We start from the raw sequence: 12166 nt of genomic DNA, 5'->3' as shown, positions 1-12166 counted from the left end.
TTTTTCTAAAGAAGAATCCAGATTAACAATTTTCTTTTTTATTTTCTTTCCTTTTTCTTTTTTATCCAACTTCCTTGTTTTTGTTTTTTCATTATTTTTTTCCTTTTTGTACAGAAGTCCCTAAAACAGAAACATGAAATCAATTATTTAGTGAGAAATACAATAACAATCATTTGAATCAACATGAGCAACCCACTTAACTGAATGATACTAATGTGCTGAATAAAACGCCATAAAATATGATAATTATTTAATGATCAAAGAAACATTTTTGCATGCACAAGGACTCAATTGAACACACTAACAATTAGGTGAACCAAAGGGAGCGAGCCCACCGAACCAAACAAGGTTCATATTGTGTATAAAACGTGACAATCATTTAATCATCAAGAATAATGTTTTTGAATGCACAAGGATTCAAATGAACAAATTAACAATCAAGTGAACCAAAGGGAGCAAGCCCACCGAACTGAACAAAATTCATGTGGTGAATAATACTTGACTAACATTTAATCATCACGAAAAATATTTTTGAATGCACAAATATTCAACACACTAACAATTGCAAATAGGACAAATAAATTAATTATAATCTAAAACAGAAGTTTATTTAGTTAGTTGAGTATTTTAAAAGCATTTGAAACCAAATTTTATGGGAAATTTTAGTAGCGTATTTACCAATGGTTCTGTTGCTTTGCTAGAAATCCTTTCAAGCATCATTTGCTTTGTCCAATGGGCCACCCATGGTGCCGGGGGAGCATCAGTTCCAAATGGGCGAGGGAACTTGGTTTCATGGAAGTATATCAACATCAACACAAAAACACAGCCAACAACGGACTGTTTCCTTCCCTTTCTTTTGTTTTCAACTCCTTTCATCAAGAAGTTGAGCACATGTTTTGCCCAATCCCATTCCTGAATATTGTCCACATGAAAGATCGGTGGCTTATGGATCGGGGAGGCCACACTTACCATTGTCGGCAGTAATGCAAGAAGCACTTCTGTATGAAGACAACAAAAGTCTTCTTGAATTTTTTCTGGTTCTCCTCCCCTTCAACGCTCATATCCAGCACATTCCTTGTCAAAGTCGCCAAGAAAATATTTTTGACGCTGTCAAATATTTCCTTGCCTTCCGGATACAGTTTGTTGTAATCAACCTTATCAGCAGAACGATTTTCTACAATATTTTAATAGCAAAAATCAGTAAAAAAGGCTCAGTTTAATTTTCGTACACCAATGAACTGAAAATAAGTAGGAAGGGGAAATTGTATTACCGCTGTTGGTTATGTCCAGGGCAGTTATTACTTTCCGATGAGTTATGTATATTTTTTCTTGGAGAGTTTTTAAACATCCTTTCTCTTCATCAAAGCGATCAATCAATTCCCTCAAGAGGGTATGAGAGACATTCATTTCTGGGACATGTGCCAGAGCACCAAATCCCATTTCTTCCACTATATCTTTCTTTTCTTGAGTCATATCCCTGAACACCGTTGCATTTGCCTTTGTTTGACATCTGCAATCATAAGTTTTCTGCAAGTTTTAAAAACATAATGTGAGGATATATTTATAATACAAAATAGATATTATTCTAATGAAAGCAGATAAATATATTTAATGTGCTTACATTATAGTGCAGCTTCTCCTTCATTGTCACCATTGTCTTGTTCTGTTTTGCTGTAACGAAAAAATTTAGTTAATACTTCACTCAATACACCAATAAGCATAAGCATGCTATCACAATAATGTTAAACACTGAAGAAAGTAAAAGGAGGCCACCGAACCGAACAACATTCATTTGGTGAATAAAAATCACAAAGGCCACCGAACCGAACAACGTTCATGTGGTGAATAAATGGTGATCAACTTTTAATCAACAAGAATAGTATTTTTACATACAAAAGAAGTACTGAACAGAGTAATAACCAATTTCAAAGCCCTAGTTAAACTATCCACTCAGCTGAATGAAATTAATAACAAATTTTATTCAAAGCACTAGTTATACTGTAAAAATGCAATCACAGTAACCCTGAACAAAGAAAAAGAATGCCACTGAACTGAACAATGTTCACGTGAAGAATAAATCGTTTTCAACTTTTAATCATCAAGAATAGTATTTCTCCATGCAAAAGAAGTACTGAACATAGTAACAACCAATTTCAAAACCCTAGTTACACTATCCACTCAACTGAATGAAAATAACAACAAATTTCATTCCAAGCTCTAGTTATACTGTAAAAATGCATTCACAATAGTTCGATCTACTAAACGAAGCAAATCAATCCAGTAAACCTAAAATGCAACTAGGAGAAACGCGACATTGTAAAATATCAAATGAACAGTAGTTTTTCTCATACCTTTGGTAGTCTGTGTTGCTGTTTTCGTTTGTTTGTGGTTGTTCCTTGCCAAATTTTCTCGCGATTCTTCTGCAGTAGTGATTTTTGCAGAAAACGTGACTGAAATTTGAGTGATTTTGAGAGAGATTTGAAGAAAATGAGTGGTTTTGTGCGTTTTGAAGAAGAAGGAACGTTTTTTTATAATGAAGCGCGAATGTAGTGATTTCGTGTGTATAGGGCGCATGGAAATCATGTTTATTTAAAGCGCGTCATATAGTTGTCAAAACCGAACCGGTAATCGATTCGGTCAGGTTACTGGTTTACTGGTTTATTGATTCAATCAAAAATTAAAATATAATTAGAATATAAAATAGTCAAAAACCTAAAATTAAAATTTGAAATACATATTTTTACTAATATTTTAAGAACAATTAAGTCGAATTCTATAAATAACTAATACAAAGATAGACATATAATTAGTTCATACTACTATAATAGTATCTTAATTAGATACAATAAGAATAACAATCTATGAATTATATCCAAAGAGTAATTTCAAGACCTAAATATTTTTATATAGTTAAATAATTATATAAATTTATTTTTTTCTTAGAATAAGTAATTTTTATTTTATTTTTATATTCATTATTATTTTTTATTTTAAATTAATTAATTTGTACTTCAATTAAAAAATATTGAGTTAAGTATTTTTGTGTATGGATATATTAATTAGAACAAAATGAAATATATATAGTAAAAAGCATAGATGATACAAGTAAAAAGCACGCAGGTTGACCGTTGACTGGACCGTGTCAATTTTGACCGATTCATTTCCTTAAGCGGTTAGTACTAAACCGAATCAGTACAGGATTCGATTCACTAATTTTTCGGTCAAACCGACCGATTCGAGGGATTTTTACAACTATGAGTGTGGATTTGGATCAACTTAGTTATATTTATGTAGTATTTTGTTTTTTGAGAAAAGGATAAATAGGTTCCTGACTTTTTGCCCCGCGGACATTTTTGTCCCTGAGCATTTAAAAATACATTTAAATCCCCGACCTTCGCAAATCTTGGACGGATGAGTCCCTCCGTCGAATTGCCTCTGCCAGACCCGTCGGAGAAGTCTGATGTGGCTCCCCTGAGGATGACGTGGCACCACTGGTTGACACCTAGACTGCTGAGTGGAAAGGTGCATGCAAAAATTGGACAATTAAGTCCCTAAACCCTAAACTACGTGGTTTTGCCTTCATCCCTAATCCTTAAATTGATTGCGTTTCTTTCATGGAGGCCAGTGGTGAGGAGCTCAACCTGCGACAACCATGACTGCCAATGTAGCATCAGCAACCTCGAGAAGAAGCCGCAAGGGAGTAAGAGAAGAAAATTCTGCTTCAAGCTCAGACCCTTGTGTTGTGCACGACGGAGACCTGAAGGACGATGTCGCCTCAAGATGCTTCTGTGGAGTTTACTAGGATTTTCTTATGGTTATTGCGTCAAACAAATAATGAATCTTCTTGTATTTTATGGCATAAAGCTTGATGAGGATCCTTCTTTTGGTGTCTTGGACCAGATAATTTTTATAAGAGAAGAACCAAGAATTTGTTAGCATTTTTTACTCGCACAATTTTACTGTGTTTGGACAAGCTAACATTTTTATCAAGTGCTGTTTTCACCTCTGTTAACTTGATTTAGGACCTAGACATGTAACTTGTAATTGAATAAGTTAGGGAAGCTCTCAGCTGCTCCAAACTAGAAAGGAAGTACTAGGACTAATCTAACCGGCTAACCGCCTCTGCCAGCTACTACATCCCTTGTTACTAACTTACTAGTGAATCCTCTGCATTACCCCTTGTTTTAGCTTCCCTCACAAGCTAACCTTAGATTGTATATAAACTGATGAATCAGAACATTGAGAAGTGAGAAGTTAATCAATCACAATTATAAGTCAGACAAATCTCTCTCTTTCTCTCTCTCTCTCTCTCTCTTATATATATATATATATATATATATATATATATATATATTGTGAAAATGTAAACATCTGAATTGTGGAAATATCTCTTGGGTTACGTCTCTATCTCCCATCCTACTATATATTGGTGGTTGATATATTTTGTGTGTAATTATGTGAAATAATTTATCTTTATCAGATTCGAAATGACCCGGAAACGTTGTCATTCTGGTATGTACATAGCTATACAGATTATTGGCTGCAGAGTTTTTATTCTTTTATACCACATTATTAAAATTCTTCTTTTTTTGTCTGGCTGGTTGTAGTGTTTTCACCCCATACTATAGTGAAACTGTGCTATACAGTACTTCCGAGTTGCAAAAGGAGAATGAAGATGGGATATCTATTCTTTTCTACCTTCAAAAGATATTTCCAGGTAATGTCTTTAGGCACACTCTCTCCCCAAGGATAACACATGTTTTCCGTTCAACTCACATTTGGTTTGCACATATTATGGCTATCTGTTTTAACACTTTGTTTGGAAGGTTGACATGTAGTGAAAAAATAATTTATCTTTTGAGTGTCTATCAAGTACTATAAGTTTACTTGGGGATGCCTAATTATATTTTAGAGGTTTGAGGTGAGTGATGATACTAAACTTTAAGTATCTTGTGTCCAGAGAAAAAAAGGGGAGCCTGGTGCACAAGCATCCCACATTAATGCAGAGTCCGAAAAAGGCCGCAGGTGAGGCATGACTCCTCTTTTAAACTTTGAGGGCTTCTATGTTATTACTTAGTGGTTGACTTAGTTTCTTTTAGTGTATTTGTGTTGTTTAGATTATGGATTTTGGATATGTAAGGACAAAGAGATAAGAGAAAGGCTATAAGATAAGATAAAAATAGTGATATGATATGACTATGTTGTGGTATGTTACAAGAGGGCAAGAAACTAATCGTTTTTATAATAATTGGAAAATCCTATTCCTAATCAAATAAGGAAATGATAATTGAATATTAGTGATACGAAACTAATCCTAGGATTTTTTTTTGTATTATTAGATGTGGTAGAGATCATATTGGAGTGGGTAAATCATTATTTTGTTTGGTTAATCTCGGTGGTGGTCTATTTTAGGAGATATTGCTGACTCTGATGTCTTTGGGAGAATTTTCGGTCACAAATGTTTTATGTTGTTATACCTTTTCTTAGTGGTGAAGACTCTGTACATAACTACAGATGAATTTCTTTTTAAACTATTATTTCAATGTTTTATCTGCATAAAAATAAAGGCTTTCTGTGTTTTCTTTCAGGAATGAGGCACTGCGAGTTGCTTTTATCCATGCTGATGAAAGCACAACTGAGGGAAAGACAACAAAAGTGTTTTATTCAAAGCTTGATAAAGTTGATATAAATAGAAAAGATCAGGTGGATTAAGTTTGTTAGGCTTCTTCTCGAGGTTGCTGATGCTACATTGGCAGCCATGGTTGTCGCAGGTTGAGCTCCTCACCACTGGCCTCCATGAAAGAAACGCAATCAATTTAAGGATTAGAGATGAAGGCAAAACGACGTAGTTTAGGGTTCAGGGACTTAATTGTCCAATTTTTGCATGCACCTTTCCACTCAGTAGTCCAGGTGTCAACCAGTGGTGCCACGTCATCTTCAAGGGAGCCACATCAAACTTCTCCGACGGGTCTAGCGGAGGCAATTTGACGGAGAGACTCATCCGTCCAAAATTTGCGAAGGTCGAGGATTTAAATGTATTTTTAAATGCTCAGAAACGAAAATGTCCGCGGAACAAAAGGCAGAGACCTATTTGTCCTTTTCTCTTGTTTTTTTATTTTTTATTTTTTATTTTTTAAAAAGGACACCAAAAACGTAAATCCCCCTTCTTGGTAACGCTGAGAGTGTAGGGTTTATGTAGAGTGGAGGTGGTATCGTACACCACCGATATGCACCCAAGAATGAGTCTGGTAGCAGGATCATACGAGAGGTTCATTTGGGGCTTCTCCCTAAATCCCAAAAACGAAACCCTAACTCTAACCCCTCTCTTCTCTTACCCTTCCCACCTCTCTCTCATCAAGTGCGTCGCCGTCTCCGGCTCCGTCGTGGCCTCCGGCGGTGCTGACGACACAATCCACCTCTACGACCTCGCCACCGCTGCCTCCCTCGGCTCCCTCCACCAACACTCTGCCACGGTCACCGCCCTTGCTTTCTACGCCCCTCCCTCCCTTCCCTTTCCCCGCAACCTCCTCTCCGCCGACGCCGAAGGCTCACTGTCACTCTTTGACGCCGATGGCTTCGTCCACCTCAAGACGCTCCCCCGCGTCCACCGCCGCGCCGTCAACGACCTCGCACTTCACCCCTCCGGCAAGCTCGCACTCTCTGTTGGCCGTGATGAATGCCTCGCCATGGTCAACCTTGTACGTGGCCGAAGGAGCTTCTGTTGCCGCCTTGGAAAGGAGGCAAGTATAGTGAGGTATGACTTGGCCGGAGACAGGTTCTTTATGGCCATGGAGGAGAAGGTGACTGTGCACGGGGCTGAGGATGCGCGCTTGCTATTTGAATTGGACTGCCAGAAAAAGGTCCTCTGCGCTACTCCAGCGAAGGTTCACTCTTTTTTATTGACCTTAATTCGTGATATTACTTTCAATTGCATGATACTGATTTGTGTTAGTGGAAATTGCAAATGTGCTTACAGCGATGTTAAATTAATGGAACGTGTGTATTTTGTAAGGAATTTGGGTGTGGGTATTTATATAGCATTGTTCTGTTTTGTAATTCAGCTTTAAATGTAAAAATTTATGTTCTTGCTGAATGGTGTTTAATGATGATCTAGATACTTAAAATTCTTTGCTGATGATCTGGAAATGTGCTTACAGGGGTGTTAAAGTAATATTTGCTTTTGAATTGTTGTAATTTTGGAAGTTATTGAAGTCTCAATCATTTGTATTCTAAAATATCTGTTGGGAAGTGTATGATGTTGGATAATGCAAGTGTTGCACATCTGATTGAGGATTGAGTGCTCTGTTGGTAGAGGGATGAGTTTGGGGGTTGGATTGTTTTCTGATGCAACTAAGTAGAGCAACATAATTTGTGGTTTACAATTACCATTATTCCCTAATGAAACTGCCTAGAGGTTGCTTTCTTTCCCTTTTCAATGTTTGTTCTACTCCTTTTTGACACCTAGAGTTTATTCTATGTTGTAGAATGGACTTCTATACACAGGTGGTGAGGACCGAAATATCACAGCATGGGACATAAACAGCGGGAAGGTGGCCTATTGCATTGAAGGAGCACATAATGCCCGTGTAAAAGGAATTGTTGTCCTCACAGATAGTGATGCTGCTTCAGGGAGTGATGATCCGTACCTAGTTGCATCTGCATCATCTGATGGGGTTATACATGTCTGGGATGTTCGAATGGCCGCAACAGAGAAGTTGAATCCAGTAGCTGAGTGTAAGACGCAATCTAGGTTGACATGCCTTGCTGGATCATCTCTAAAATGTGAGTTAATTTCTTTATGTATGATTTTGCCTTATAGTACATCAAACTGCTTTAAGGATGGCTGCTATTTCCTGTGGATCCATTTCATACAAGCAGTCACTGCAGATAACTAAATGAGTTGCTCATTTTTACAACATTTTAAGTTTTATTTAAACCATTGCTCTATAATTGATTAAATTATCATGACTTTGGACTAGCACCAAATTTTGTCTTGTCTGACCCTACAAATGATTTGATATGATAAATATAACCTGTCAAACAGACCAATGCAACTCTTTTTTGCTAGAAAGGAGCTTAGGAGCTCTGGTTTGACTTTGTCAAGTTTAGAGACACTTACTTTCTGCTGCAACTTGTTTACTATGTTGTATACCAATTACCAACTCGACTTTTAAAAGATTCTACAATTTGGTTTCAGTAGCAACATCATCAACTGACTCCTGTAATTGTATGAAATTGGTCGATTTGGCTCTTAAATAATGACTTCGTTGATGTGTTGTTTTTCTGCAGTAAAACGTCGTCATTCTGGAACTAATCCCAAAGGACAGGATCAAACAATGGAAGGTTGATAGCTTTCTTGATGGCCATGCTTGAGTATAATATTTTCCATATTGAGAGAAGGATTTTTGGCCCCTGGAGGACTCAAACTAACATATCCCACAAGGAAACCTGTTTCTGCTAAGGCGTCCAATTTATCAGTTGCAGTTATACACCCATGCACAAGATATTGTTATAATGTTAATATCCGTACTAGCTGAAAGCTGAAAGAATTCCTCTGTTGTGGTCTAATTCTTGTGCAAGAATTTTGTAAGTTGAAACAGAAGTGAAAACAGAGTTACTTTTGGAGTAGTTTTGCTCTATTTAATCCGTTATTATTTATGGTTAATTTCCGTAACCATTAGTCTCTTACTCTCTCCACTGCTTACGAAATTTGGCGCTACAATGTTGGACTTGCTCCCCTGCTTTGTGCACAGATGGTTCTCTTCATAGACCAGAGTCCTCAATGGCAGTGTCTGCTTAGCATACAAAACAGAAAAACATGCATTTCAACGCAGTCAAATCTTTGCTAGTTAATTCATGGCTGTAACAAATACCGAATCTCCTTCCTCAAAGCAAACAAATCTTCTCTTTTTTTCAGTCCGTTCCGTCATTTACTGCTGTCTGTTAGCCATCATTTGCTTCAGCTGATGTAAAATGCATTCTCTATTGCAATAAATCCTAAACTGCTTCCTTTATTAGGAGCAGCCATTAACAATTCAATACCTTGTAAAAGAGCCTCAAGAAGAGGCACCAATACAAATCCCAGAGGAGCAATTTATACTAGCTTGTGGTTATCAATACAAAAAGCACAGGGAAATTATATTCATTCATTGTTTGTGATGCTATAAATACAACCAGCAAATAAAAATAAAAATTCTACTAAAATATGTGTTTACCAAGGTGTACACAAAGTTGCTGATACGGTTTGTAAGGTGGATCGGAGATTCACTGGTCAAGGCAGTGACAGGACTTCCGGAGTGACAGGGGTAATATTTGCAAATACACTCTGACGCTCAAGTCAGAATGAATCTATGAGGTATAGGGTGGGGGTTAGGAATGAGTGTCATACCTGAGGGAGCTCTTGACCCTTCTTTTTATATTTAGAGCTTGTTATCTTATCTTATTAGTTTAAGATAAGAGGGATATTTGATTTTGAATGTTAGTTAGGGATTATCGAACTGGTTTGGGGCCGCGAGGAAGGCCCTGACTTGGGTAGCCGGGTTGGGGACTGCTCTGATGAGGAAAAAGTAAAAGGAAAAAGCAAGACAAAATCATGAACATTATGTTGGGTGGTATATTTCTTTTTTGGTGGATGCTTTTGTTGGATAGTAGATGCTTATGATGATATGTGAAAGTTTTCAATTTATAATTTTCAACTCTTATTTACTTAAAAACAGTGTGAGATGAATCCGACACATCAGATTTAATGTGTTAATAGTGCATGAGCTGATTTGTATGCAATTCAAAGAGTTCAATATCATCATCCTCCATATTTCCTGTTTCTAACTTAAGTATTCTTGATACTGAATATATATCTTCCGATCTTGAATGTGATTGATCTGCGACACGAAACTCGTGTACCTGACCGTGTAATTCTAGCCAGCTACAACCAGGTGTCTTCTTTAGCCCTCTATCTCTAAGAAAACTCCTCATTTCGGCAACTTTTTCCCACTTTCCTGCTGCGGCATATATATTTGAGAGCAACACATAGTTGCCTGCATTTTTAGGTTCAATATTTATAAGCTTCGGAGCAGCAACTTCGGCAAAATGGGTCTCTGAGTGTAACTTACAGGCACTCAAAAGCGGGCCATAAACCCTGGCATCAGGCTTAAAGGGAATAGCATCTATAATTTCACTCGCTTTGTCAATTTGTCCGGCACGTCCTAGTAGGTCAACCATGCAGGCATGATGTTCCTGGCTAGGTTGGTAACCATATATTTCCACCATCTCTCTGAAAATCTCCTTGCCTTTATCAACAAGGCCTGAATTGACACAAGCTGTGAGCAGGCCAAGAAATGTTACTTTGTCTGGAATAATATTAGACAGTTTCATTTGTTTGTACAACTGAAAACATCGAAACCACTCTCCATGTTTAGAATACGCATTGATCATAGAGTTCCATGCAATTAGATCCTTATGGCTGCTTTTCTCTTCATCAAATAGCTTTCTGGCCATCACTATGCAGCCGCATTTCGCATAGCTACTAACAAACGAAGTCTTAACGGATTTGAGTGAATCAATGCTGGCTTTCAATGAGTATCCATGTAAGTATCTTACATAATGCAATACCCCCATTTTTGCAAAAGCTGGCAAGATGTTAATGACTATAATGAAATCAACTCTTGTACCACTCAACTTCATCTTTAAGAAGAGCGATAAAGCCTCAAGACACTGGTCATGCATTGCATATCCTTTGATCAGTGCACTCCATGATACAACTGTCCTGTCCATCATATTGTCAAAAATCTTCCGGGATGAACTCAAGTTGTCGCATGCAGAATACATGTCAATAAGAGAATTCTGAACAGAAACCTGATAATCTGAACCATTTCTTATCACATGAGCATGTATTTGCCTTCCACACTCGAAATTCTTCAATTGTGTGATCGAAGAAATTGCAGGGATTGCTGTAAAAAAGTCAGGTCTAACCTTCAATCTAACCATACAATATAAGAGTTCCAAGGATTCCTTAGGGTACCCATTTCCTGCATATGCTGAAATCATTACATTCCAGACTACAAGATCCTTCTCCGGCATTTTATCGAACAACAACTCTGCATCTTCTAAACTACCTAACTTGACATACATTAACAACAATGCAGTATTCACAGACAATTCTTCACACAAATTTCTCACAACTAGAGAATGGAGGGCTTGTCCAATCTTCAATGAGTTCAAATTAACGGCTAACCTTAACAAATTAATCACAGTAAATGAATTAGGCTGAATATTCTCTTTTATCATCTTGCTAAAAAGTTGAAAGCTTTCATCCAATTTCCCACTTTCAGAAGCCTCAGAAATTAACTTGTTCCAATAGTTCAATTCAACTAGATAGTTTCTTTCAACTGGTTCATGGTCACCCATATCATCATACAACTCAATCAAAGTGTTGCACACCAAGTCAAATGAATCCAAACCCAGTTTCACTATTTGCCCATGAACCATCCTCCCTTGTTCATGTGGCATAGAAAAACAAGATCTCAACACAAACAAGAAACTCTCTTCATCTGGGCATATTGATTTCTCAACCATTTCCTTGTAAATAAGGAGAGTTTTTTCATGTCCACTAAACTGGGACAAGTTCCTCAAGACTGCGCCATAAAGAACTGAATCCGGATTTTTGGCGAAATGGAAGATTTTCAGAGAGAAATTTATGAGGCCAAAGTTGGCATAGCAGTCAATGAGTTTGGAGGAAAGAGGTGAGTTTTGGTGGAGCCCATGGAGGAAGAACCTCGCATGGATTTGTTGAAGGTGCTGTGGTTTTGTGCAGAGATTTAGTATAGAAGAAGAAGTGGAAATGGTAGTGCTGAGAAACCTGACACTCCTTTCAACGAGTAGAATGTTACGGAGACTATGAATCAAATATTGAGTGCGAAGCATTTCAGGTGGAATCTAATAACAAGTTAAGCTGGTAACTTCACTCTACTGAAGAAGCAGATAGAATATAGGAAGTGAGCAATATACTAACAATATTCCAAACCTCTGCCTAAAATTCTTAGTGTGAAACTCATACTTTAACAAATTTTAATTACTAGTCACAAAAAAAAAAAAAAAAATTACGCCAAGTATAAAAAAAATAAAAAAAAGTCACCAAAAAATTACTAAATTAATGTTAAAACTTTTATTT

At 37.1% G+C, this 12166-nt stretch overlaps 2 protein-coding genes across 2 annotated transcripts; one reads left to right on the top strand and one right to left on the bottom strand.

The window, feature by feature from the left end:
* Positions 1 to 6178: 6178 nt before the first annotated feature.
* LOC130940546 (uncharacterized) lies at positions 6179 to 8621 on the top strand. Its single transcript, XM_057868715.1, has 3 exons — positions 6179 to 6884; positions 7485 to 7782; positions 8290 to 8621. The coding sequence occupies exons 1-3, from the start codon at positions 6228 to 6230 to the stop codon at positions 8346 to 8348; spliced, it is 1014 nt and encodes a 337-aa protein (XP_057724698.1). The 5' UTR covers positions 6179 to 6227; the 3' UTR covers positions 8349 to 8621.
* A 1114-nt stretch (positions 8622 to 9735) lies between these two features.
* On the bottom strand, positions 9736 to 11919 carry LOC130940084 (pentatricopeptide repeat-containing protein At1g11290, chloroplastic-like). Its single transcript, XM_057868133.1, has one exon. It carries the CDS (start codon positions 11917 to 11919, stop codon positions 9751 to 9753), a length of 2169 nt encoding a protein of 722 aa, XP_057724116.1. The 3' UTR covers positions 9736 to 9750.
* Between the last annotated feature and the right edge of the window lie 247 nt (positions 11920 to 12166).

The sequence above is a fragment of the Arachis stenosperma genome, chromosome 7 (assembly GCF_014773155.1).
Source record: "Arachis stenosperma cultivar V10309 chromosome 7, arast.V10309.gnm1.PFL2, whole genome shotgun sequence".
NCBI lineage: Eukaryota > Viridiplantae > Streptophyta > Magnoliopsida > Fabales > Fabaceae > Arachis > Arachis stenosperma.
This window is presented reverse-complemented; position numbering and strand designations above follow the sequence as displayed.

Bases quoted from the DNA above. Each gene is read 5' to 3' on its own strand.
- LOC130940084 (XM_057868133.1), bottom strand. From the start codon at position 11,919: ATGCTTCGCACTCAATATTTGATTCATAGTCTCCGTAACATTCTACTC.
- LOC130940546 (XM_057868715.1), top strand. From the start codon at position 6,228: ATGCACCCAAGAATGAGTCTGGTAGCAGGATCATACGAGAGGTTCATT. The intron at 6,885-7,484 runs GTTCACTCTTTT...TCTATGTTGTAG, and splicing joins TCTGCGCTACTCCAGCGAAG to AATGGACTTCTATACACAGG. The intron at 7,783-8,289 runs GTGAGTTAATTT...GTTTTTCTGCAG, and splicing joins TGCTGGATCATCTCTAAAAT to TAAAACGTCGTCATTCTGGA.